The sequence below is a fragment of the Molossus molossus genome, unplaced genomic scaffold (assembly GCF_014108415.1).
Source record: "Molossus molossus isolate mMolMol1 unplaced genomic scaffold, mMolMol1.p scaffold_m16_p_12, whole genome shotgun sequence".
In the NCBI taxonomy this organism is placed as follows: Eukaryota; Metazoa; Chordata; class Mammalia; order Chiroptera; family Molossidae; genus Molossus; species Molossus molossus.
Genome location: NW_023425347.1, coordinates 103,267,653 through 103,293,749, shown reverse-complemented (window position 1 = coordinate 103,293,749; position 26,097 = coordinate 103,267,653). Strand labels below are relative to the sequence as shown.

The 26,097-nt window shown below is 62.9% G+C and overlaps 1 protein-coding gene across 1 annotated transcript in view; it reads left to right on the top strand.

Annotated features, from left to right (window-relative positions):
• Window positions 1-26,097, top strand: part of PRDM16 (PR/SET domain 16) — a 291,643-nt gene that overhangs the window by 254,230 nt on the left and 11,316 nt on the right. The window contains exons 5-10 of the mRNA XM_036256227.1: window positions 7,413-7,515; window positions 13,420-13,633; window positions 15,340-15,487; window positions 15,852-16,005; window positions 20,679-22,086; window positions 24,079-24,166. Of these exons, the coding sequence (XP_036112120.1) occupies window positions 7,413-7,515; window positions 13,420-13,633; window positions 15,340-15,487; window positions 15,852-16,005; window positions 20,679-22,086; window positions 24,079-24,166 (2,115 nt within the window). The remainder of the gene's footprint in view (window positions 1-7,412; window positions 7,516-13,419; window positions 13,634-15,339; window positions 15,488-15,851; window positions 16,006-20,678; window positions 22,087-24,078; window positions 24,167-26,097) is intronic.

Genomic DNA, 26,097 nt, shown 5'->3' with positions numbered 1-26,097 from the left:
CACCCAACAGGGCAAGGATGTTGGTGGCCAGGTGGCAAGTGGCCCTGGGGCTGAGGATGGTGTGACATGGAGCTGGGGTCACACACACGTTGGGGAGCAGGGCTTGGGGCGCCGGAGGGCTTGAGGCCCACGCTGCCCCCCCTCCCCAGGGCTGGCTGGAAGACCCACATCAGCAGCACATTCCAGGGGCCGAGTGAGGGGCTCCGGCTGAGCCGGGGGCTGGCCTCCCCAAAGTGGAAGCAGACGAAGCTGATCTCCTTTTCCGTGTCAAACAAAGGCATTTCATTAGCAGATTAGCCGACTGATAACCACGCGGCCCCGCATGAGCCAGCACGGTCCCTAATGCAAGCCTGCTGCTTCCCGGCCGCGGCGCTGCCCACTGGCACGGGGCATCCGCCTTCTCCTTTCGTCCCTGTGGCCCTGGCGTGCACCCCTCTGTCTACCAGGACTAGGGTTCTAAACCACAGGCGACTGGCAGCCAGCACCCTGCTCTGCCCCGTCCTGGGACGGTCCGCTTCTGCCTCTGTGCTCCCCCCGGGTTTTATCAGTAACAGTTGTGCGTGACCCGGGGTAGGTGCCAGCTGCAGAGCAACTGGGCAGGATTTGCCCCAGGAAAGTGAGAAGGGCGGGGGGGGGGGGTGGATTTCCTAACCAGTTTCCCAAAGACGATAAAAATATGTCCCACTTGACAGTGCCTGCTGACCCACTTTTGGCAAAAAAACAGATACACAGTCAACCCTGCAACACTGTGGCGGTACCTCCGCTGTGATTGCTGGTCAGGGTGCTGAGCCCCCCCCCTTGTCCAATGGGACGCTTCGTTGCAAACAGTCACTTAGAAAGAAGACACTGAACGGCGGCCGATCGTTTAGAGAGAGAACTGATACCCAGGCGTAGGCTGCACCCCTGGGAGAAATGTGCAGGACCGTTCGCACGTCTGAGCTGCCAGGAGGGTGGCCGAGTGCGGACAGCCCAACGGAAAGCTGTAGGCGCAAATGGCTCCCCGCATGGGAGGAGGCACGTGGCGAATCCCAGGCAACAAGCCTTCTCCTCCCTCTGCCAGAGGAAGGGATGTCTGCGTGCCCCTGGAGCCTACCGGTGGGGCCGAACCCCGAGCTGCTGCTGCCCCCTTGCCTGGCCCTGGAAAAGCAGACAGGCTGCCCGGCCGGAGGAAGCTCTCGCCCCGGACCCCCAGACAAGGGCAAAGCAGAGCCCGCCCGCGCGGCCCTCACTGGATCCAGAGCGACACCGGCGGTTGCTCAGCCCCTCGGCCAGCCGCCGGGCTCCGGTGTCCACAGCCTTGCCCAGAGAGAGGGCCCATTTGGGGGCAGCGACCAGCGAAGATACACGCACTCCAACGTCCTTGAAGCTAGGAGGCGGCAAGAACACCCACCTCACCTCTTCAGTGTCCCCGAGAGACCAGAAAAAAAAAAAAATGTCCAGGCGTAACCCTCAGACGCACGTCGCCACCCGAGGGAGCAGGGAGCGCAACGGCCACCAGATGCTCTGCTCTCGGCAGTTTCCACGAGGAATTCAAACTCCCCGGCTGTGCCCTCCTTCCGCGAAAAGCAAAGCCCCTCGGGCACCACCCCAAAGCCTTCCTGAACTCGGGCCCCATCACATTTCCAAATCCGGGGTGGAGAGAAGTTGCATTTTTTTGGAAGATGAAGCAGCACACTGAAAGAGATTCCGACTGTTTTATTCAAACACCTCTTTCAAGTTTCTCACGCTGGTCAGAAGGAGGGAGAAGAGCCGCCCAGGCCCCTGGATCACGTTCGGGCTTTGGAGCAAACCCCGGCGGTCCCGGAAGCGCTGAGCTGGCCGGAGCCTGCGCCTCGTCATTTCCGCCCGCAGCGCGCGGGTTCCGTCTGTTTAAACGGGAGACTTCCAGGACTAAGCAGCAGCAAACTCCGTGGAACTTAGGTGTTCATAGTAGAAGATAGTGTCTATCCTTGTGAATTGATTTGATTGTGTTTTCCTTAAATAGCCCTTAAGGAACTCAGAGGAGAAAGGACCCCGACCGGCAGCCACGATAACTTTGAAATCTTTCTTTGTCTTACAGAATGTTGTTGGGGGGATGGGGGCGACGACGTTCATTTTCATAAAGGGCCCAGTGGGAATGAGCGAGGCCTGTGCTAAAGCCGACTCTTCCGAGGCAGTTTCTCTGCCTTAGGTTGAGACCCGTCCCTACGAGGAGCGCCCCCTGTGCCCGGAGGGTGGCAGTGGAGGGCAGCAGGCTGGGCCGAGCTAGGTCACAGCGCCCAGGGCCTGGTTTGGGTCTGGTTTGGGGGCCGTGCGCCGTGTTCACTCAAGTCCTTGTGGGTAGAGAGAGAACCTGGACTCTGACACAGGACGCGACCTCGGACCAGGGCCACTGGCGCGGTTCTTTTCCAAAGCCGTCTGCAGCGGGCTCACGGGCAGGAGCGAGCTCGGCTGTTGTCCCAGCCAGCGCGGCCCTGGGGCCTGAAACCAGAGAGGGGCTGCATCTCAGCCCTGCGAGGCGCGACCAGGGCCCACAGCCCGGTCTGAACTCCCAGGGACGGCTGCTCAGAAAAAGGCGCGGGTACTGGGCGCTGTCCCTTGAACAAAATGGGCCTTTCCTCCCCGCCGCCGGGCCTGCGGGGAAGGGCTGCGGAGAGGGGCCGGGTCTCCTGGAGAGACGAGTTCTCTCCCTGCCATGAAAACTCCTTGGCTCCGCCTGGCCGGTGTTGACTGGGCCCTCGGGGCTGGGTACACGGACGGAGGAGCAGACAATGAAAGGAAGGCGATAAACCCACCTCAGGAATGTTTAAGGGGCCCGGGAGGGCAGGGCTGGCTGGGCTCGGTGAACGTGCAGTTTGCCGGCCCTGTGAGCCAAGAGCAGCCAGGCCTCGGTCCCACCTAAGCCCGGCCTTTGTCCCTGGGAAGCGCCCGGCCCTGCGGGTCAGGAGCTGTGGCTTTGTCAGTGCCTCTGCTGATAAGGCCTTTGTGCCACTGGGGACCGGTCGTGAAAACACTGGCGGCTTCTGTGCGGGTCTCCGCGCCGCTGCTGCCAAGGCAGAGCCCGCTGAGTTGGGAAAAGTTGGCGCAAATTCCCTTCACCTCCTCGCCCCCTCCTCGCCCCCTCCTCCAGGGGGAGGCAGATCGGGACAGCGACCCCCACCCATGCCCGCCCCGCCCAGGCCCTGCGATCAACACTAATAGCAATTAATTCCGTCTGCAGCTCAAAGTCCAGGCGGCCTCGGCTACCAGCCCGCCGCCCTCGCGCCCTGAGCTCCCCCGCCAGCAGCGCGGGCTGCGGTCCTGTGGGTCCGGAGCCAGGGAGGGGGCAACCACAGCAAACTGCCCCCGGAGACCCAGGGCGCTAGACCCTCTCTGGGCAGCTCCAGGGGAGAGTCGGTCCCCTGGGAGGCCAGGAGGCCTTGGAGGGCACTAGAGGAAGGAGTGAAAGAGGGAGCCGGGGAGCCCTCCGATTGGGGGTGTAGATGTGGAAGGGCCCCAGGAGGTCCAGCAGCCCTCAGAGCTGGGAGGGCTGTGGGGGGCGGGAACCTGGGCGACCTTGGAGTGTGGGGGAGGGGGCGTCTCAGAAAGTCCCCGGCTCTTGGAGGGGATAGGAGGAGAGAGTCCGGCCACCCTAGGAGCCAGGGAGTGGGTCCCTGGAGACCCGGTGGCCCAGCAAGAGAGGGTGAGGAGGGGCCGGGGTCCTGGGAGGCCGGTTGGCCCTCCGAGGGGGTCAGAGTAGGGAGGCAGCGGAGGAGGCACCTCGCCCAGCCCGGCTGGAGTAGGAGCCCCGCAGCCCAGCCCACGGAGAACGCGGCCGCCCTGGAGCCGCGCGCCGAGCCAGGACGCCAGGTCAGAGCCGAGGCCGCGTCGCGTGTGCTGGGATCGCAGGGCAGGGAGCGGGAGTCGCGGGCGCGGAGGGACTGCGGACGGACTGCGGACGGGGCCACATTGCCCTCTAACGGGGACCTGCGGAAGCCGCCCTCTGGCCGCGGGCCCTCCTCTCTGCCCGGCCCCGCCTGCGCGCAGGGAAGCTGAGGCAGGGGCGCGGCGGACAGAAACACCCTTGCGGGGTGTGCGCGCCGCCTGCCGCGTGCCTGTGCCACCCTGCTGCTCACTGATCCCCGGGACTCAGCCTGGGCTGAGAAACAGCGGCTCCAGGCTGATTGTTAAAAAACAAACAAAAAACAGGGACTCAGCCACTATGTAATTTTTTTTGGATAAGATGATACAAAACTGGGATGTTAATAACACTTGGTTTAATTACATAAGTTAATTATCCAGTTTCTGTTCTTCATTGAAAATCTTGCCATTAGTTTGTCAGGGCATCTGAGAACGGCAGTCGAGTGAAATGACCAGAGAACACAGGGGAGGGAGGTGCCCGAAGTGAGGTGTTTGAACCCCAAGTGTGAGCCCCAAATGTGTGAGTCTCAGGTGTGTGAGCCCCAGTGTGTGAACCCAGGTGTGTGAGCCCCAGATGTGTATCTCAGGTGTGTGAGCCCCAGTGTGTGAGCCCCAGATGTGTGAGCCCCAAATGTGTGAGTCTCAGGTGTGTGAGCCCCAGTGTGTGAGCCCAGGTGTGTGAGCCCCAGATGTGTATCTCAGGTGTGTGAGCCCCAGTGTGTGAGCCCCAGTTGTGAGAGCCCCAAATGTGTGAGTCTCAGGTGTGTGAGCCCCAGTGTGTGAGCCCAGGTGTGTGAGCCCCAGATGTGTATCTCAGGTGTGTGAGCCCCAGTGTGTGAGCCCCAGTTTTGAGAGCCCCAGGTGTGTGAGCCGCAGATGTGTGTCTCAGGTGTGTGAGCCCCAGTGTGTGAGCCCCAGTTGTGAGAGCCCCAGGTGTGTGAGCCCCAGATGTGTGTCTCAGGTGTGTGAGCCCCAGTGTGTGAGCCCCAGTTGTGAGAGCCCCAGGTGTGTGAGCCCCAGATGTGTGTCTCAGGTGTGTGAGCCCCAGGTATGTAAGTCCCAGTGTGTGAGCCCCGGTGTGTGAGCCCCAGGTGTGTGAGCCCCAGGTGTGAGCCCAGGTGTTTGAACCCCAAGTGTGAGCCCCAGGTGTGTGAGTCCCAGGTGTGTGAGCCCCAGGTGTGTGAGCCCCGGGTGTGTGAGCCCCAGGTGTGTGAGCCCCAGATGTGTGTCTCAGGTGTGTGAGCCCCAGTATGTGAGCCCCAGTTGTGAGAGCCCCAGGTGTGTGAGCCCCAGATGTGTGTCTCAGGTGTGTGAGCCCCAGGTATGTAAGTCCCAGTGTGTGAGCCCCGGTGTGTGAGCCCCAGGTGTGTGAGCCCCAGGTGTGAGCCCAGGTGTTTGAACCCCAAGTGTGAGCCCCAGGTGTGTGAGTCCCAGGTGTGTGAGCCCCAGGTGTGTGAGCCCCGGGTGTGTGAGCCCCAGGTGTGTGAGCCCCAGATGTGTGTCTCAGGTGTGTGAGCCCCAGTATGTGAGCCCCAGTTGTGAGAGCCCCAGGTGTGTGAGCCCCAGGTGTGTGAGCCCCAGTATGTGAGCCCCAGTTGTGAGAGTCCCAGGTGTGTGAGCCCCGGGTGTGTGAGCCCCAGGTGTGTGAGCCCCAGATGTGTGTCTCAGGTGTGTGAGCCCCAGTATGTGAGCCCCAGTTGTGAGAGCCCCAGGTGTGTGAGCCCCAGATGTGTGAGCCCTAGATGTGAGCCCCGGTGTGTGAGCCCCAGTATGTGAGCCCCAGTTGTGAGAGCCCCAGGTGTGTGAGCCCCAGGTGTGTGAGCCCCAGATGTGTGTCTCAGGTGTGTGAGCCCCAGTTGTGAGAGCCCCAGGTGTGTGAGCCCCAGGTGTGTGAGCCCCAGATGTGTGTCTCAGGTGTGTGAGCCCCAGTTGTGAGAGCCCCAGTTGTGAGAGCCCCAGGTGTGTGAGCCCCAGGTGTGTGAGCCCCAGATGTGTGAGCCCCAGATGTGTGTCTCAGGTGTGTGAGCCCCAGTATGTGAGCCCCAGTTGTGAGAGCCCCAGGTGTGTGAGCCCCAGGTGTGTGAGCCCCAGTTGTGAGAGCCCCAGGTGTGTGAGCCCCAGGTGTGAGAGCCCCAGGTGTGTGAGCCCCGGGTGTGAGCCCCAGGCTGTTCTGCATGCAGCCCTGCTGCCTGGTGTCTGGTGAACAGCATCCGGGTGGGCAGGGGACGCAGCGTGGCTAAATGTGCCCTTTTTGCAAGTTCATTGTTGCCACCGTAGAGTTAGGACTGGCCTTTCGTGAGGGGTCCACACCTGGGGAGAGGGGACGAGGGTCCAATGAGCCATCAGGAAGTTCAGCCTTCCAGATGTTTCCTAGGGTAGTGGGGGTAGAGGGAGGGTCGGCCATGTGCCGGCTCCGTCTCTGGGACGCCTGACCCGGGTCCAGCTACTGCTGGGGAGCCGGCCTGACTGTCGCCAGGTCCTTCAGGACTGCGTCGGGCAGGAAGGAGCCTCGCCTGGTCTCCCAGGCAGAGGGCCTTGTCTTGCGTCTGTCCTGTGCCAGGTCTTGGGGCTTCCGGAAGCTCCTTGCTCACAGTTCTCTGAGGAGAGGCCCAAACACCCACACGCCAGGTGCCAGGCAGTGGCCACTGTCCGATGTTTCTGGATTTGAGATGCGGGGTTCCCCGGTGTCCACTTTGCTCGCAGGAGGAGTGGGAGCCTCCAGCCCAGAGGATGTCTGTCCCTGGTCCCCGCAGAGGACAGGGGCTCCTGGCAGGCTCTGGCAGAGACGAGGTGGCCCAGGCCTTCGGCGCTGTTCCCTGGGCCCCATCCCACAGGGCCCCCGCTGCGCTGCCCGGCTGGGTTGCCGGAGCTTTCCAGACCGTGGCCACCCCCTCCAGGGCGGTCAGTCCTTCACAGGGACGCGTTGACAAGCTGCGGTGCTGCTGGAGCTCTGGGGCTGGACGTTCCAACTGACCTCCTGGACACAGCTGCAGAACCCACCCGAGCCCAGCCCTCTCCGTGTTCGGGGGGGCCCCTGTCTCCGATCCCCATGGCCGCTGGGCAGCAGGCACTCCCTCCCCACCGCACCCCCTTCCAGACGCTTCTGTGTCCACGCTCACGGGTCACAGGCTCCTGGCCCAGGGGGCCCCTGTCTGAGCTCATGGCCACTTTTATAAACACCCACATTCATTCTTGGCCAAGGGCCTGCACAGGGCCAAGGGTGTCTCTCTCACGAACGTACCCATTGACAGAGGGAGTCACCCCAGAGCCCCCTGCCGATGGCAAGAGCCACCCTCCCTGATGCCTCCCGCTAGGGCGAGTCCTGCTCTGGGACTCTGGGACCGATTCGCGATGTGATTCCGCACCCCCGTGTCCACACCCGCGAGCTGGATCAGACAGATCGAAGGGGACTGCGGTTCTCTGGGGCGCAGTCTGCAGAAGTCCAGCGGGACCCTCTCCGGAGCCATCAGCAGGCGGCTCGCGGGACCACGCGGACGCGTCGCTCACGCTGTGTCTCTGGTTCTCCGTCCTAGATCTACTACAAAGTCATTAAGGACATCGGGCCGGGAGAAGAGCTGCTGGTGCACCTGAAGGAAGGCGCCTGTTCCCTGGGGACCGTGCCCTCCAGCCTGGATGGTAAGCCCCCGGGGCCTCCCGTCTCTTCCCCAGCCGCTGCCCGCAGCCCCGCTCTGGTCCCAGGTGAGCAGAACCAGCTTCCTCTTGACAGCTTGGCTTCTCCTTCTTTGGGTGCTGTGAGCGCCGCCCCAAGTTCAAGACAGGACCTCGGCCAGTGTGGGTGCTGGTGTGGTCGCAGCTCCTCCGAGGTGGTGAGCCCGGGGAGGGGGTGAAACTGTGTTACAACAGCGTAGTTTGCTCCCCTCCGTACTTAAACACAGCAGCAGGGACAACAAAGAACGGACACACTCGCCCTCCGGAGCCGTGTGCCACGGGACAGGTTCGGTCTCACTTAAGAGAGAGCGGCCGCGCAGCTCCGGCTTTGGGACTGGCGCCCAGGCGTCCTTAAAGGAGACCGCGTCATCCCAGAACACAGCTCAGGGCCAGTGTGTCTGGGGAGAGGGAGCCACAGGGGTGCGGTCCGCAGCTGCGTTCCTCGCCAGGACGGCGGCGGTGTTCCGAGGGGACCTGCCTCCGGACTCGGCCCTCGGCCTCTGTCCGGTGGGCGCGTCCCTCCCTCGCCTGCCCACCCGGGAGCATCTCCCAGGAAGCTTGAGAAATCCCGGCGCAAGCGGACCAGGGTTCTGAGCCGCGCGTTCTCCTCCACCCGCGTCGTTAGGCCGTGCGCCCTGGCACTTTGGGGTGCTGGAGCCCTTGTGAGTCACAGAGGAGAAGCCCAGGCAGGCTGCCTGGCACCACCCCTGAGCAGAGGGAGGCTCTTCTTTGAATGAGGCCCCCAAGGGAACAGGAGAGCAGCCTTCCCTCCTAGCCATCTTCGGAGCTACCATCCCTCCTGCTAGAGGAAGGGATTCCTTTCTGTCTTTAGTTCTCTGTCCCCAAACGCACCACAACTTAATGATTAATGCCACTAACGGCAAGCCTCTCCGAGGAACCAGCCCCGTGGCAGAGCCCGGGTGGGGGGGGGCATTGGCTGGGGGCTGGAGTGCCCAGGAAGCGTCCGAGAGCCGACTCCGAGCGCTGCCCAAATCGCCCGTCGGCTGCCCGCGCAGTTAGGAGCCCGCGGCTGTAGCTCGTGGCTCTGCGTGTTCCAGAGCGGTCGCCGCGAAGGACAGCTTTACGAGCCGGATCCTATCTGTCCTCTCCTCTGACGTTTGGTTTTAATTAGGCCGCCGAGAAAAGAAAAATAAATGTCTGAGATCCGGGCAGCAGGGGGATGGTGTCATTTTCCTTAAAACAGCTGTTGAAAAGACCTACGAATCCTAGATAACGTGCGGGACCCTGGAGGCGAAGCCCCTCGGCTCCGGAGTGCGCGCGAGGACGGGTTGCATTTGTGTATTGAAATTTCTTTCCCCCAAAGGTTTTAGAAACCTTGATTCCTACTCCCCCTCCGGCCCCCGGTCTTAAATAACCTGGGTCTCCATTTTCCTAATAATTTATCAAACATTTGTGGGCTAATTGCTTTCCACACATAATCGTCCGACATCAAATATTTGACTTTTCAGACTCTTTGCTGTCAAGACCACTCCTTCACCTCCCCACCGCCACCCCCCTAAGTTGGAGTCTGAATTGTACAAAAAGAAAATGCACACGCGTTCCTCACCAAGATAATTATCATAAAAAATCTTTTATCCCAGGCCCGCTGAATGCGGGCCCCTTATCGCGGCGGGAATTTGGAGTGGGCTCTCCAGCGCTCGGAGCCTCCAGGCTGGGAGATTAGCATGTAGATGCCACGTAATTGCATCCCCCTGGGTCTCCGAAGCCATTAGGCACTGGCTTATTTTTCTGTTCCGTTCCTGCTCCGCCTGAGAAGTTGCTGATGGGACTTCAGTGAGACAGGCCCGGCCCAGGTCTGAGGCACTGGCCGGCTGCCGTGGTGCTGTTAGGGTTTGCTCTGGGTGGGAGACAGAGTTCGTGCCCCGCCACGGCCCCCACGACACCTGGTTGAGAAGAGGACTGCGGGGTTCTGTTTTTAATTGATTTGAGAGAGAGAGACATTGATGTGAAAGGAAACCATCTATCAATTGCCTCCCGTATTCGCCCGACCGGGGATCGAACCCACAACCTGAGTAGGCGCCCTGACTTGGGCTTAAACCTGCGACCCTTCAGTGCCTGGGACAACGCTCCAACTACTGAGCCACCCGGCCAGGGTGAGGCTGCAGCTTCGAGTCACAGTTTTGTGTGCTCTTCTTGCGGGCTGGGGGCTTTGCCAAGACGCTGTCCAGGTCACAGGGGCAAACAGAGGCCCTGCTGGCCGCCATGCAGGGACCTGAGCGCCAGCCCCCCAGCCGCGCTCGGCCAGGGCTGCGGCTCCGGAAATGCAAGTCGGTCTTTCCTCCCAGGGAGGCAGAGCAGACAGAGCCCTTCAGCTTCGTGGGTTCCAGCAACGTTTCACTTTGCTTTTGCTCTTTTGATGAAGGGGGAAAAGGTTTCTCTTTCAGGGGGACTTTAATAAAGATCATTTCCATTCACATAGGCTTTTCTTTTGAGAGAGGCTCAAAATGATTAACTTTCCCCTCTTCAATCAAAGGGCAAGAGGACGTGATGTATTGTGTAGAAAGCATCCGAGACTGACACGCAAGACAATACGGTGCGATACAATGTAACAGAGCAGAGCACAATACAGTGCCATGTAACAATACCAGACAATGCCATAGGATACAATGTCACATACCCTAACTAGACTATATCACACCCCTTCCACCTTTCAATGGAATAAAATTGCTTGTGCAGGAAACGTGAAAACCACGTGGGCTGTATGCAGCCTTCCTGCCCGTCAGCACGCCCAGGTGTGCCTTCCACACCAGCCTTACCTGCGTGGGAGGTGGCTGGGCCCGTTCACACCGCAGCACGGGTGGGCAGGCATAGATGAGTCCTTTTCCCGGCTCTGTCCTTCGACCGGGCCGAACTTGGGTCCATGGTGGAATGGGAGGCGGTGAAGGAGAGTGACCTTCATCGCTACCACTGGGTCCATCACCCCTGGGCACCCTCACGTCCCGTCAGACGGAGAGTCAGGCTGAATTGTCGTTTTAAATCCAAACTCCAGATCAAAAGTAGAAAAATCAGTTGGTCTGAGTTATGGATGAGTGGGGCTGGCATTTCTTCTTTGTTTTCAAATTGCAGCTTCTGGGATTGTTCTTAGATGGGTGCAGAACGAGTGGAATACAAACTGGCATTTCTCCTTGATCATGATGCTGGTGGGAGGGGCCACAGCTCCATCCCAGCCCAGGAAGTCCGAGTGGCCCCGCAGAACAGTTTGGTGGGGTCTGAGCATCTGGCTCTGTTCTTGGTGCTCAGATGTGCAGGAATTCGACAATTCTAAAGACGAGGAAGGGTGCAGGGGTGGGGGTGGGGTGACAACGTGTCTCAAACTCACACACCACGTGCTGTGCGTGTCACGTGACCTTGTGGGAAATGCGGATTCTGCTTCCCAGCACCGAGCACAGCGGAATCTGCAGTCACACTGTTCTGTATGCTTGTGGGGTCCCTGAGCGTTGCTCGGTCTCTCTCGACCTCAGTTTACCCGTTGGAAAGCACGCGTAGTTCTAGTCCCCAGGAGGGTGCGTGTGGATTAATTGTGGCTTAGATGCGTGACTGCCATGTCGTTCTTGGGCCAGTGCCCGCCCTGCGGAGGCTCCCACCCCCCGGTGCCATGGGTGTGATTCACATTATTCTCGCAGCAGACGTGTGCCCAGAACAGTTGGCACGCGGGGAGTCTGTTTCAGAGGCAACGCTTCGTGACCTCAGGGTGGTGGTTTTATACGCGGCTCCTCCTTGTCCCCTCCTCACCTGTGCTCGGTGGTGGGCTCCACCTGCTCCTGGGCCCGCCTGGGGCCCCGATGGGTTTTGTTTTAGAACCTTTCCTCGGCCTCGCTGTCTCGTCGGCCACAGGCCCCCGCCCGCTGTCCCTGCGCCCAGCTAGCCGCGGTGCAGCTGGCAGGCCCGGCGGGGTCAGGGTGCGGCCGCCCCGGGCTCCTCCGTCCAGGTCTCTGTGGTTTGTGTGCACCGCTGGCCGGCTTGCCTCCTTCCAGTCCACTTTGCAGCTCAGCGTGTGTCTGGGGCTAGTTCCAGGGCGGTTTGTGCGGAGCTGTTTGGGCCAGAGCCTGAGTTCCAGAGGCCAAGGCCCCTGCCCCCACTGCCTCAGCCCGAGGGAGCTGCTGTAACCTGATCCCGGCCCAGACGCAGGCTCCCGTGCCCAGTTCCCAGGCTCCCCTCAGCACCGGCCCTTCCCCCACCCAGACACCTGCCCTGTGCACAGAGCAGAACAAATGTCACACTTGGCAAGGTGGTGCCTGTGTGTTCGAGGGTGTCGTCCAACGCCCAGGGGCTCAGCCGGGCATCTCCGAGCCAGCTTCTCCAGATGTCTTGCCCCGGGCATCAGCGGGAGGCGCCGTGCTCACCAGTGGGGCTGCCCGGCATTGCTCCCCCTTACGCTCAGGGAGGCGTCCCGTCGTGAGGAGGCGGCCTCTCCCCAGACCACCCCATCCACCGCCCAGGCTGCGAACTGCCCACCCTTCCTCGGCACTTGGAAGGGTCTGTGGTGGTCTCTCTGACACCAGAGCGGGCAGGAGGCACCCCTCTGCTGGCCCTCATCCCCCTGCCTCCTGCACCGCTGCGCCCCTGAAGGCCAGGCGCTCGGAGGCAGTACTCAGTCCAAGTTATCAAGGCTCTGCTTGGCACCAGGGTCCTTGTGCATGCGTGCACACACACTCAAACACACATGCACATGTGCACACTCACAAATACACGTGCACGGATTCACACACAACTGTACACATGTTCACAGATGCAAATGCACACAAGTGCATGTTCACACACAAATGTGCATGCATTCACATGCACACACAAGCACACTCAACACAGCACACGGTCAAACGTGCACACAAATGCATACACAACATGACACATGACACCATACACACACATGTACCCAGAAACATGCACAAATGCACATGTCTAAACACCCGGGCACACTTACAAGTACATGCATGCCATGTGAAGATGTGCACACAAAAATCTTCACACATGTAGCCACATACAAAAGCACACGTGCACTCACACCTGTGCACACATGAATACAGATGCACACCCACACAAACGTGAGTGCAGATGTGCAAAAATGCCAACACATTCTCAGATGCACAGACGGGGATGCCGATAAGCGTGAACATTCACACGTGTGCACACGCATTCTCACACAGCTGCATGCGCATGCACACACCAGCCACATGCCCTGCAGAGGAAGAGCACCTGCATTCACACGCTGGCTCACAAGCCCACATGTGATTCATTCGTGCAGAGCTCGGTGCTGGTGTGCTCTCTGCAGACCTGGCTGGGACGCAGGGCCCTCCTGGGGCGGGGAGGGGACACCATCCTGGGGAAAAGCTGCTGTCAACAGCCGCTAGGTGGAGTGGGTGCTGGGATGGGCCGGAGGTTGTCCCCCCGGGAACCTGACAGCTCTGGGCTGATTGTTTGGCTTGGCACGGCAGTCAGGATGCCGCCTCGTAAACTTCATAATAGCTGCCCCCCTTTTAATTTGTTTGACCTTGATGACAATAATTTACGACATGCATTAGAGGTCTGTCATCTCTTTTCTCCTAATTCGTAAACAAAGCACTTGGCCTGGCTTCCTTCTCCGCTCCCTCCCGAGCACAGGCTTCTCAAGCCCAGGAGGCCTCGCGAGGCACAGGCTCGGGGCCTGTCACCATGCGGACACGGGTCCCTGCGGTTTGCCATGCCCCCAAGGCAGCCCCGCCGAGGTCCGCGATGAGGGCAGGAAGGGAGCAGGAGCAGGGACAGCGAGTGGGGGGGCAGGCTCCCCAGCCTTTCTGGAACCCCCTGGCAGGCCCGGGGCCCTGGGGCAGGTTTCGGGCCCCCCGCCCACCTCCTGATCCCCGTGTCTTGCAGAGGAACCCACATTCCGCTGTGACGTGTGTGATGAGCTCTTCCAGTCCAAGCTGGACCTGCGGAGACACAAGAAGTACGCGTGCGGCGCGGCGGGCGCCACCCTCTACGAGGCTCTGGGCGACGAGCTCAAGCCCAAGGGCCTGGGCAGCGGGGGCAGCGACGGGCACGCCCACGAGTGCAAGGACTGCGAGCGGATGTTCCCCAACAAGTACAGGTGCCGCCCCGCCCCGCCCCGCCCCGCCCCCAGGGCTCTCAGAGCACAGAGGGAGCCTTGCCGGCCAAGGGCCGCAAGGACAGGTGAAGATGAGTGTCCCCTCCAGTGTGGACACCCCAGGGGCAGGGGCCCTGGCCCATCATCTGACAGTGAGACAGAGGAGGCCACAGGTGCTCCTGGTCCTGGCATGGACACCAGGTCCCCGGTCAGAGCGCCCATCCCTGGGAGACCCCTGTGTGGCCCAGCTGAGTCACCTCTGGCCCTGCCGCTCCGCGGTCAGGGCGGAGCTGTGGGGACAGGTGTGAAGCAAGTCAGGCGACGCAGGCCAGGCCACAGGATGTGCCAGGGTGTGGCTCCAGGGCCACCTCTGTGGGAAGATCCAGGACCAGGGTGGGAAACGGCCACACCCCCTGCCCAGGGCTTGGTGGAGTGGCCTGGCCATCGGGACACATGCAGGACTCCTCAGACAAGGGGCAGGAGTGGGAAGAAGCCACCCAGGGGCTCCCCACCCCCATCTCGGGTACCATCTTCTGCTCCCCACGGGCAGACCACCTGTCCCAGGAGACCTCACTGGAAAGGGCACAGGAAGTCAGGCTGTGTGACGCTGGACACCATGCGCCGGGAGCAGGCTTGAGCTGGCCCACCCCCGCCCCGGGGCCAGGCGGGAGCCAGGGCCGGGGACTGGGGGCCCCGAGGACCTTCGGGAGAGATGGGCCTCCTGGGGTCTTCAGAGGGAAGCCGGACGCGTGCTCCCAATGCTCCAGGGCACCAGGAGGACTTTCCCGGCATGGGCCCCTCCTCTTGCCTTCGAGATTTCCCCCAGGACAGACTTGCAAAGTCAGAGCACAACCCCCCCAGGTCACCCCTGGCTGTGGGATGGCGGGGGCCTGACCACCAGCCCAGTGCGGCCTCCGGGGGGCGGGAACCCCTCCACCCTGAGCACCGACAGCAAACCAGCATTTGGACAAATCCCGAATGAGGCCCTGGGCAGTCAGCGCTGCTCAAGAGGGTCCCTGTTTTCTTTACATAAACACATAAATCACAATTAGCAACAGGGAAAAAGATACAGTCTGCCGGGTGCTCGAAAACCAGGCGTTTCTGATCTAAACGGATGGCTGGGCCCCGTAATTAACGGGCCGTGATGTATTACTGCTTTGCTCATGAAGATTAACGGGTGTACCTGGGCCAGGAGGAGAAGCGGGGTGTCCCCCGAGAGGGGTCGGAGCTGCTCGTGCATCCGGGCCCCGCCCCTCCCGGCAGCTGCGTGCCACCCTTCACGCCCGCCGGGGACCCACGCCGCACCCGGCCGCCTCGCTGTGTGTGCACGGCGGCCGGCGGGAACCCCAGTCCAGTCGGAGGGGGGCCTTGGCTCTCCTGGGCCCCGCTCCCACGCTGGGCTCATGGCGGTGTCGAAAGCTCTGGACCCTTCTTCTTAGTCCCAAGGTTAGCTTCAAGGTTGGTTGTCCAGAAGAGAGACCCAGAGGTGTGGACCGGGGGCCGCCTGTGGGTGGTTTTGGATAAGGGCCATCTCTGCCCCTCCACCCAGTGACCTTTCCAGAGGGGGTGGACGGACGTGTGCCACAACTCTGTCTGATCCCTGCGCAGGGAGCACTGGGCACAGGCGGGCCACGCGCCTTGGGGGCCGCCCCCTGCTGGCGGGGGGCGGGCAGGCGGGCGCTGCAGTGACCCCTGTCCTCTCTGCGCAGCCTGGAGCAGCACATGGTCATCCACACGGAGGAGCGGGAATACAAGTGTGACCAGTGTCCCAAGGCCTTCAACTGGAAGTCCAACCTCATCCGCCACCAGATGTCCCACGACAGTGGCAAGCGCTTCGAATGTGAAAACTGTGTGAAGGTAACGTGCCCGTGGGGCCCACTGCCCCGCGAGGGTGGGTCCCTGAGGAGGCCGGCGGCGTGGCTGGGAGGAAACAGGGCTGAGAGAGATGAGCCGGGTCTCCCCGGGGAGCCCCGCCCGAGATGTGGACCGAGAGGCTGCGGGCAAGCCTCGCCTGCCCCAAGCCGCACGTGTCCACCTCTGCGTTCCTCCTCGCACACCCTTGTGGCCACGGAACTCTCTGGAACTTCTGTGAAGGAAACATCCTGACCGGCTCCCCTAAGGCGCCCAGGGGGCCGCCGTCACAGCAGACGCGCGGCGGGGCTCGGGGCACAGGGCAGGGCTGTGGGGAGGACGGCGCCAAGCACAGCGTCTGTCTCCGCAGGTGTTCACGGACCCCAGCAACCTGCAGCGGCACATCCGCTCACAGCACGTGGGTGCGCGGGCGCATGCCTGCCCCGACTGCGGGAAGACCTTCGCCACGTCCTCGGGGCTCAAGCAGCACAAGCACATCCACAGCACCGTCAAACCTTTCATATGTGAGTCGTCCCCGCAGGCCTGCGGCACCCGGGGCGCGGCTGCTGTGCTGGGGCCGCCCCTCCGCGGCTTCGCTCCCTGCACCCTCTTTGTTAGTGACTCACCTAGTGACCCATCGCCCATGTGGCCCTGGCTTTCTCCTCCCGCCTCCCTGGTCCCTCCCCGTCACTCGTCCCCGCAATGGCCGGAGGTGGCGGTGGGTGGTGGGGCGGAGGTTCCAGAGGTCCTGTGTCCCAAAGAGCCAGCAGCCAGGCCTCCTCCCCACCCCTTCCGTGCCCTCAGACCCTAGCCAGCCTGAGCTCCAGAAGGCACGGCGGTCCCCGTGCCCCTCACTGAGCCCCCTGGGGGCCGGGGCTGTGCACAGCACATCCAGGGCAGGAACCCAGCGGGGCCCCGTCCTCCTGGAGCTGGCCTGAGCCTGGGAGACAGAGGTCAGGCCACACAAACACCACGCACGGGGCAGGCACGTGATCTGGGGGGCGCGGGCAGCACAGGATAGGAGACTCCCAAGGGTCAGGAGGGCACCCAGGTGGGCACCGCGCCTGCCAATGCGAAGGGAGGCCAGGACGGCCTGTGGGACGAGAGTCACGCCAGCAGAGACCGGAGGGAGTGGGGAGTGAGCTGAGGGGACGCCTGCGGAGCAGAGACCAGGACCGCAGCTCTGAGCACAGAGGCCTTAAGGCCAGGTGTGTTTGGACAGTGAGTGATGAGGGTTAATAGGAGAGAGGTCAGAGGTCACAAAGGGCCAGGTTCCAGGGACTTTATAGGCCAGCCTAGGGAAGTGACTGAAGGTTCCTCTCTGCCTAGCAGTGCAATGAGCAGTCATTTCACACCACATAGTGCTGAGTCACCAATCACACAGGCACCGTGCCGAGTCACCATTCACACCAGATTGTGCTGAGTGGTCATTCACACAGGCCCTGTGCTGAGTCACCATTCACACCAGATTGTGCTGAGTCACCAATCACACAGGCACTGTGCTGAGTCACCATTCACACCAGATTGTGCTGAGTCACCAATCACACAGGCACCGTGCTGAGTCACCATTCACACCAGATTGTGCTGAGTTGTCATTCACACAGGCACTGTGCTGAGTCACCATTCACACCGGCATTGTACCGAGACATCATTTCACATGCATTATCTCATGGCATGCTCACAAAATCCTAGGGAGCAGAGCCTGTACTATCTCTAATGACCAAGAAGGAGACCGAGGGTGTAAGACCTTGAGGGACCAGGTGCTCAAGGCCATGTTGCGGAACCCTGATTCTCGTTTGAGGGGTCTGGCTCCTGACCCCTGACTAGGTGGCCTGGGACTTCTCAATGCTAGGAGGGGTGACTCTGGGAGCATGGGGGGTTTAGATCAGGGTGTTCTCAGCACCGTGGGGGTCATTCAGTGTGTGCGTGTGCGTGTTGTGTGTGAGAGAGAGAGACAGGCCGTGCTGACCTGCTTGCAGCCCCCAGCCCCAGCTTCTAGCTGCCCTGCTAAAGGTACTCAGACGCCAACCCACCCGTGTCCCTCGCTTCACGGCCGAGGAAGCAAAGGGAGACTGACCTCCCTCTGCCTGTTGGCCAGCCCACGAGCGCCCTCTTTCTACTGATCACCACCTCCTCACCCACAGGCCCTGCAAAGAGGTGTCTGAGCAGTGGCATGGGGGGGGTCCTCTGGGAGGTCCTGGGAAGAAGTGAGCTGGAGGGGAGTGTGAGCAAGCACATTCCATAGAACTTGGAGTTTTTAAGTGAACTTAGGAACAGGAACATTGCAGACAGGGCTTCAAGTCATTGCTTCCCTGGGCGTGCAGACCAGCTCTGTGAAGTCTCGCTGGGTCACATGAATAACGCGAGCTCCATGAACCACTGTGCTCTGGAAAGTCCCAGCCCACTCTCTGCGCTGCCGCACAGACCAACCCTGCCAGCACGGGGAAAGCCCGGCAGCCCGCCCGCCAAGGCATCAGCAGATCTCACCGCTGTCTGCTCCGCACCACCTTGCACCTCGGCTTTTGGCTAAGGGGGCGAAGCTAGAGAGCCCCCGCTCGGCCAGGTAGCGTGTGTGAGCGTTTCATTCAGCAGGGTGACACGCATATGAGAGATCGATTGGACGTGTGCCCCAGGGCCTTGCGGACCTCCAGGCCACGGCGAGCATCCTCGGGCCCATGGTAAAGGGGCTGCAGCCAGGCCTGGAGAGGAGGCTCCGCAAACGGGGGCTCACAGCTCACAGGCCTGGGCTCACCCACAGCACTCGCAAGTCGGCACCAAGACTCACCTGGGAGCCCCCAAGCCCCTCCTCGCTGGCCACATAGACCAAGGCAACGTGACTTCCTGGTGGTGTCCCTGCGCGAGGGGCTCACGCGTACGCTGGGATGTGTGCGTGTGTGTGTGTGTGTGTGAATGTGTATGAGTGTGTGCGTGAGTGCGAGTGGGTGTGTAGGTACATATGTGCATGTGCGTGTGTGTGTGTCTGTGTGTGAGGGAGGGAGTGTGTGGGTGTGTATGTGCATGTGTGAGTGTGTGTGTGCATGTGTGTGAGTTGCAGTGTGAATGTGTGGGTACATGTATGTGTGTGCATGTGAGTGGGTGTGCATTTGTGTGGGGGGGTGTGCATGAGTATATGTGAGTGTGTCCGAGTGTGGGTGTGTGTATCCACACACATACGCCTCAAGGAAAATCAAGTGCTGACGGGATAGGAATGAGCCAGGGCCCCTCTGCATCCTGGCAGGGCCCAGGGGTCACCCTCCATCAAGTGCTGGGTCCCCACGTCCAGGGGCCTTTCTCAGCCCCTGCGGCAGCCGCCCCCCTTTGCCGGCTCTGACAGCTGCCGGCCAGCCCAGTGCCAGCCCAGTGCCAGCACCTGCACCACCGGGACCTCAGTCTTCTCGAGACCTCTCTGTAGCCCCAGCATTTTTACCAGCCCCTCCATCGTGGGGAGCAGGTTGGTGGGGTCCGAGCATGCCACACTCCTCAAGCCCAGGCGCCTTTCCAAGCTCAGGGCGACAGCATCTACTAAGGAGGCACTGAGGACGCCTCCAGGGTCAGGGACGCGGTGAGGTGTCACTGGTCTTCTCCAGCCAGGCCTGAGCTGAGAACGGCCTTGACCCCCTCCCCCGAGGGCGCGGCGGAAGACCTGAGGGTATTTATAGACAGTCCTGGAGGGACCTCTGCCCCGGCCTCCCAGAGGGCAGGTCTGACTCAACCAGGCAGCTCTTCCCCTCCGCCTTGAAAAGGCCCGGCTGTGCCAGACGGCCGGGAGGGCAGCGCGGTGAATACAAATAGGTGCCGTGATGAAAGAACATGATAATCTCAGGGCCGAAGGTCCCAGCCAGAACAGCATGACATCAGGAGCGTGGGGATTGGCAGTGGGCAAGAAACATGCGCAAATCATTGTTTCCACCGGGGCCGTGTCTAGGACAGATTGTCTTGCAGAGGGAGCTGCACGCAGGTTGTGTGCGCGTGTGTGTGTGTGTGCCTCCTGCTGCCAGAAAAACAGGAAAGGAAAGCTGGCAATTTGCTGACTCTCCGCTCACAGGCCATCGAGGAAATGGCCGAGGTGGGGTCCCCTGGGCTCGGGGTCCTGGTGTTCGGTGCCAGCCGGCACTGCCCTCTTCTGTTAAGAGCAGAGACTGGCATCTGCCAACCAGAGCCGGGCACTGCCTCTTCGTCCCAGTTTGGGGAGGCTCCACTTTCTCTAACATGGACCCAGCTCCTCTCTGCACAGCGCTGCCGGGGCTTCCCTCTCACCCCGCCATCAGGCCACCCCCAAACAGTGACTGCTCAAGCCGGGAGCCCAGACTCCCCAGCCGAGATCCGCGTGGGCTGACCACTGAGCCTCCCTCTCTGGGACGCAGGTCCCGGGCCTGGGACAGAAAGAGAGGACGGGGAGCGGGTGTGGCGAGGGTGACCTCTTACACTGTGGAGCAGCGTCCTGGGGGTGGACAGGAAGGGAGGGTGGGTGTCCTGGGCAGACATGGCTGCCTGGGTGACTTCGCCCACCTGGAGCGATTCAGAAGACCTTGGCCCCTACGTTGCAGACACTCCCAGGGAGGAGGGTGGAAGCCGTGAACCCCATTTCCCAAAGAGAGTTGAAGTCTGTCCAAGCTGCACAGAGACCTCAGGGAAGGCACAAGTGGTCCTTGTCAGTTCGTGCTGACAGCCAGAGGCCAGCCCTAGGATAGTGAGCACATGTACACATGTGTGTACATGTGTATGCAGGCACACACAGACATGTGCATGGCATGTGATGTGCATGTACATGTGCACACTGGTGTGTGCATGGATGGTGTGCGCGCCACCCAACATAATGTGTGTGCACGTGTATACATGTGTGCGTGCATGTTAACAGTGTGCATGTGTAACCTACACATGTGTGCGCACACTTTTGTGACATGCACGTGTGTGTACATCATACACACACCCATGAACATACCTACACTCATGCACACACCTGTGTACAGCATATATACACGTGCATGTTTCCATGTGTGCATATGCACACATTCTCACATGAACATGCGCACATCTGCACACATGCACATGCAGACACAAACACACGTCCGTGCTCGCGCGCACAAGCACAGGCTGCTCCAGTCACCAGGGCAGAAGCACCCCTCGCCCCGCACCCCCACCGAGGTTTTCCCGGTAATTTCATAGCGTGTTCGCCTGCTTCCTGCTGATGTTTTAGGTGAGGTCTGCCACAAGTCCTACACGCAGTTCTCCAACCTGTGCCGCCACAAGCGGATGCACGCCGACTGCCGCACGCAGATCAAGTGCAAGGACTGCGGGCAGATGTTCAGCACTACCTCCTCCCTCAACAAGCACCGGCGCTTCTGCGAGGGCAAGAACCATTACACGCCGGGCGGCGTCTTCTCCCCGGGCCTGCCCCTGGCCCCCAGCCCCCTGATGGACAAGGCGAAGCCGCCCCCCAGCCTCAACCACGCCGGCCTGGGCTTCGGCGAGTACTTCCCCTCCCGGCCGCACCCGGGGAGCCTGCCCTTCTCGGCAGCCCCGCCGGCCTTCACGCTCCCTCCTGGCTTCCCCGGCATCTTCCCGCCGTCCCTGTACCCCCGGCCGCCTTTGCTACCTCCCACGCCACTGCTCAAGAGCCCCCTGAACCACACCCAGGATGCCAAGCTGCCCAGCCCCCTGGGGAACCCCGCCCTGCCGCTCGTGTCCGCCGTGGGCAGCAGTGGCCAGGGGGCCGCGGCAGCCGCTGGGTCCGAGGAGAAGTTCGAGGGCCGCCTGGAGGACACATACACCGAGAAGCTCAAGGCGCGGAGCAGCGACCTGTCCGATGGCAGCGACTTCGAGGACGTGAACACCTCCACCGGGACGGACCTGGACACCACCACAGGCACAGGCTCGGACCTGGACAGCGACGGGGACAGCGACCGCGACAAGGCCCAGGAGCGGAGCAAGGCGGCCGAGGGCAAGCCCGAGTTCGGGGGCGGCGCCGCGCCCCCAGGGGCCCCGAATAGCGTGAGCGAGGTGCCGGTCTTCTACGCCCAGCACTCCTTCTTCCCGCCGCCCGAGGAGCAGCTGCTGGCGGCCTCGGGCGCCGCGGGCGACTCCATCAAGGCCATCGCCTCCATCGCGGAGAAGTACTTCGGGCCCGGCTTCATGGGCGTGCAGGAGAAGCGGCTGGGCGCGCTGCCCTACCACTCCGTGTTCCCCTTCCAGTTCCTGCCCGACCTCCCCCACGCCCTCTACCCCCTCGCCGACCGCACCCTCGCCCACAGCCTGCTGGTCAAGGCCGAGCCAAAGTCGCCCCGGGACGCCCTCAAGGGTGGCGGCCCCAGCGCCGAGTCCCCCTTCGACCTCACCACCAAACCCAAAGAGGCGAAGGCCGTCCTGCCCGCGCCGAAGGTGGCCCCGGCGCCGGGCGAGGAGCAGCCGCTGGACCTGAGCATTGGCAGCCGCGCCCGAGCCAGCCAGAACGGCGGGGGGCGGGAGCCCCGCAAGAACCACGTCTACGGGGAGCGCAAGCTGGGGGCCGGCGAGGGGCTGCCCAAGGCCTGCCCCGCGCAGCTGCCCCAGCAGCCCTCCCTGCACTATGCCAAGCCGTCCCCCTTTTTCATGGACCCCATCTACAGGTATTCACATGCCCTGCCTCACCCGCTCCCCGAGGGCCGTCCCCCAGGCGGGCTGCTAGGCGGGTCAGCGTGCCAGGGCAGGCTTTCCCGGGCACCTTTTCCTGACAGCCACTGGGGTACCCTCGTACTGCCTGAGCCCCCCCGCCCCCTGCCTCCCCTTGGACCCCACCCCGTCCTCCAGCTGTCTTCTCTGGACCAGCTCTGCCCTCGCAAAACTCAGACCCTCGCTCTTTCCCCTGCTCCCAGCATCTCTGCTTCGGTTCAGGGCCACAGCTGGGGCCCTGGTGGCCCAGGGAAGTCGGGGAAGGAGCCCCCGTCCCCAGAAGGGAGGACGAGGGGCAGGGAAGGAGGAAGCGTTGGAGGTTTCAGAAAGTCGGTGTCCCTTTACTTTGACGGCCCTCCCGGTGAGGGGCTAGCGTGGTCCCCGGCCCGTGTCTGGGCGGCTGTGACCAGGGGCTCCGTTAGCTGGGAGGGCTCTGACCCCACCATGGGGAGCTGGCGGCTGAGCCGGAGGGGGGCTGCGCGCTGGGCGGCCCAGGGGCAGCCTGCGGTGCGGGCAGCAGGCACAGGCTGGGCAGCCGTCCGTGTGAGGGAGGTGTGAGCACCCGCGTGTGCTCACGTGCACTGGCGTTTGGGAAGCGAGGGCCCGCGTGGTCGCCCTGAGGGCCCGTGGGCCTGCCGTTCGCTCCCCGAGGGGCCGGCCAGCGCCTGGGATCGGCGTCCAGGTGAGGTCACAGCTGCTGGAGGACACGTGGAGAGGAGGCCAGAGGCAGACAGCGGGGCCAGGAGTGGACGCGGGCGGGCGAGTCTCCGGCCCTGCCCTCCAGCGCCCCCACCCGGGTGCCCTTCCCCAGCCTGGTGGGCCGTCACAGGACACAGGCAGCAGAAAGACAGAGAAGGGAGCTAGACACAACCTGCCCCTCCCCCCGGCCCCTCCCCTCAGCCCAGGCCTCCAGCCCCACGTGTCCCCTCGGAGGGCCGAATGGGACAGTCCAGCCTGACCGGGGCCTCGGTAAGCGACCGAGCTGGTTCCCACACCTACCGGCCGCTCCCAGAGGCTCCTTCGCCTCCTCCTGGACCGGGCTGGCGTCTCCGCGGGGTCGCCTGTGAGGTGCACCTGCCCTGGGTGTCCCGGGAGACTCTGCCCTCCTGCAGTCGGCCTCCTCCCCTGCAGCCGTCCCCTCCTGCGGCGGCCACGGTCCCAGCTGGTCCCGGGAAGACAGTCCCACGTGGGAGCCATGTGCCCAGGCAGGGCGGGGCGAGCCGCTGCTCCGGGAGTCGTTCAGAGGGGCCGTGTCTGCGTGTGGAGAGGTGGCAGGGTCCCCAAAGTTGAGATTGAATCAGGGGAGACTGAGGCAGGCATTGCTGGGAAACAGTGAGGAGGACCAGGGGACGGGGCCGCCGGATGCCGCCCTGGCCACCTCCTGCAGCTCTGTGATTGCAAAGTTGCCACAGGCCCTCGGCCGCAGGGCCATAGGTGGACCCTCCTGGCTGCACAGGGAGGCCCCGGTGACTTCCCCAGGACGAAACCCACTGTCACTCACCAGTGGGGCAGAGCGCCCCCTGCCCAGGGCCGGGAGGGCCGGGAGAGCCAGGGTACGGCGGCAGCCTCCCGGTGTTCCCTGTTCTGCTGTGATGAGCCCTGGGGCCTGGCAGGGCTGCCCCGGGCGGAGCTGGTGCACAGGCTTCAGGAAGACCCCAGGCTGCAGCATGAGGCGTCCTCGTGTGCACGGGCGCGCCCAGCTGGGGTGGGTGTGGGGAGCTAGGGAGACGGGGGACCCAGCACTGGGCATGGTGATGGGACCACTGGAGGGAAGGGCAGGGGCTCAGCAGGCAGCGGGCCGGCTAAGTCATGGCTGTCCCCCCGCATCGGGTAAGGCTCCGTAATCGGGGCCGCAGTGTGGCCAGGCCCCCTAGTGACCGACGGGGCGCAGGCAGGAGCCCAGCGGGGCCGCTCGGGGGGCGTACGTAACCCTCTGTGTTGCTGTCCAGCAGGGTGGAGAAGCGGAAGGTGCCGGACCCCGTGGGAGTCCTGAAGGAGAAGTTTCTGCGGCCGCCCCCTCTGCTCTTTCACCCTCAGGTGAGCCCGTGGGCCGGCTGGCTCCGCGGACAGGAGCCGAGCCCGTGGCCACACCGCCACGCGGCTGCAGCCCCGCCCGCCCGCCGGACGCCAGGGTTCGCGCCCTGCAGGCTGTGCAACACCGTGAGGAGGAGGCAGGTCCTCGGTGGGGGCCGCCCTGTGGGGGCCTCCAAAGCAGCTGAGGACCCTGGGGGCCCACCAGCCGTGACGCGGGCTGCAGAGGGGCGTGACCTTCAGTGGTGCGGAGGGCAGAGCTCAGGGGGCGTAAACCCAGGAGTCCTGAGTGAGATGCAGGACACAGGAGGTGTGCCCTCCAGCAGGCCTTTTTGGGGTGCACGCGCCTTGAGGGTAATTAGGTGGAGAGACCAGGAAAGGATGGCCTGTGTGTAGGGGGCAGACCCTGTAAGAAGGCGGGAGCAGATGAGCAGAGGGTCCCCGGAGGTGGGCGGGAGGGGGTGGGGAGGCCATCCACAGACTGCAGTTTGGGTCTGGGGAGGGGAACACCCGAGTCTGGGCGGTGGCCGCAGGCCCTGCCAGGCACGCATGCCTGCCTCTGGGACCTTGGCCTCCCAGGGGGTGGGCACAGAAGGGGCAGAACTGGGGTGAGCAGCAGGGTCGGGCAGTCTCCCGATTCCCTGCCCATGTGCCCACCTGTCCTGCCCGTGTGGGCCCCAGCCCCCCAGAGCCACCAGCTCCTCCCCCACCCCCGAGGCTCCGGGGTCCAGTTGAGGTGCGGGCGTTGAACCCAGACTCCAGACGGGGCATTGTTCTGTTTCAGGGGCTTCCCGCCTGGACAAACAGCCCTGGGCTGTGAAACCTGCACCCTGCCTGGGTTCACAGCTAAACTTAGGGCCGCCCATTGTTTTGCTGGGGCCAAGAAGTTTGGTTAATAACTTCCCCCGATTCTCTTCGGGTTGGGCTGGAAGAGCCGACAGGCCAGCCAGGCGCATCCTGTGTTTGTTTGTGGGGGAGCTGGGCCGGGAATATCTGATCGGGTGGGGCAGGCGGGGCGGCCGGACCCGCTGTGGCCTCCGTGAGGCCGCCCGGGCCTGAGGAAGAGGGGCCAGTGGGCGCACGTGGTCCCCTGCCAGCTGGGCCCTGCCGCCCGCTGCCCCTGGGGCCCAGAGAGGGTGGGTGGAGTGATGGGAGATGACCAGTCGGTCACTTAATTAAATGACCTGAACAACGTAACTGAGGCTCTACACAGGGCGGTCACCACGGTGAGGACGTCAGCCCGCGCTGCTCAGACCCGGGCACCTGGCAGGGTTGTTTCTGAGGCCCGTGTCCCAGGGGTCCCCTTGTCCGTGGAGGGGCCTGTGAGAGGCTGGACAGCAACTGAGGGGCAGCTCCCATCTGTCTGTCGGGCACACGGAGGGCAGCCCAGGGCAGTGCTGCCTACCCCATAGGGATGGCAAAGCCCAAAATCCTGCCCCCTGGGCAGGACTGGTGAGGGGCAAGGTGGCAGCCCAGGGGCACAGGTGGCCTGGGCCATTATGGGTGGGTGCGTTTTCTATTTGTGAGCCCCTCTCCAGTGTCGTCATTGTAACCAGTTGGTTGTCCCCCAACTTACATCCGCATGGGCTCTGGCCATGATAAATGCCCTTCCTGTCCAGGCCCCTCCCGGGCCCCCTGGCTTGGCTCACAGCGGGCACTCTCCGGACAGCCCCTCCGTCTGAGGAAGGTGCCGCTGAGGCCTGTATAGCTCCATCAGCCCCCCCTCCTACCCCAAGCCCCCAGGACTCAGGGCAGGCAGTCTGATCATGACTGCCCACCACGTGGGAAAAACCGCTGCCACCCTCCCTTCTGCTCCCTGAGCAGACCCTTGGCATCGCCAAGGAGCAGAGTGGCAGCCCCCTCTGTCCACATCGCCGTGTCCTGTGCCATGTGACCCTGGCACTATCCCCTTGACCGTTCAGTTAGTGGGGTCTGGG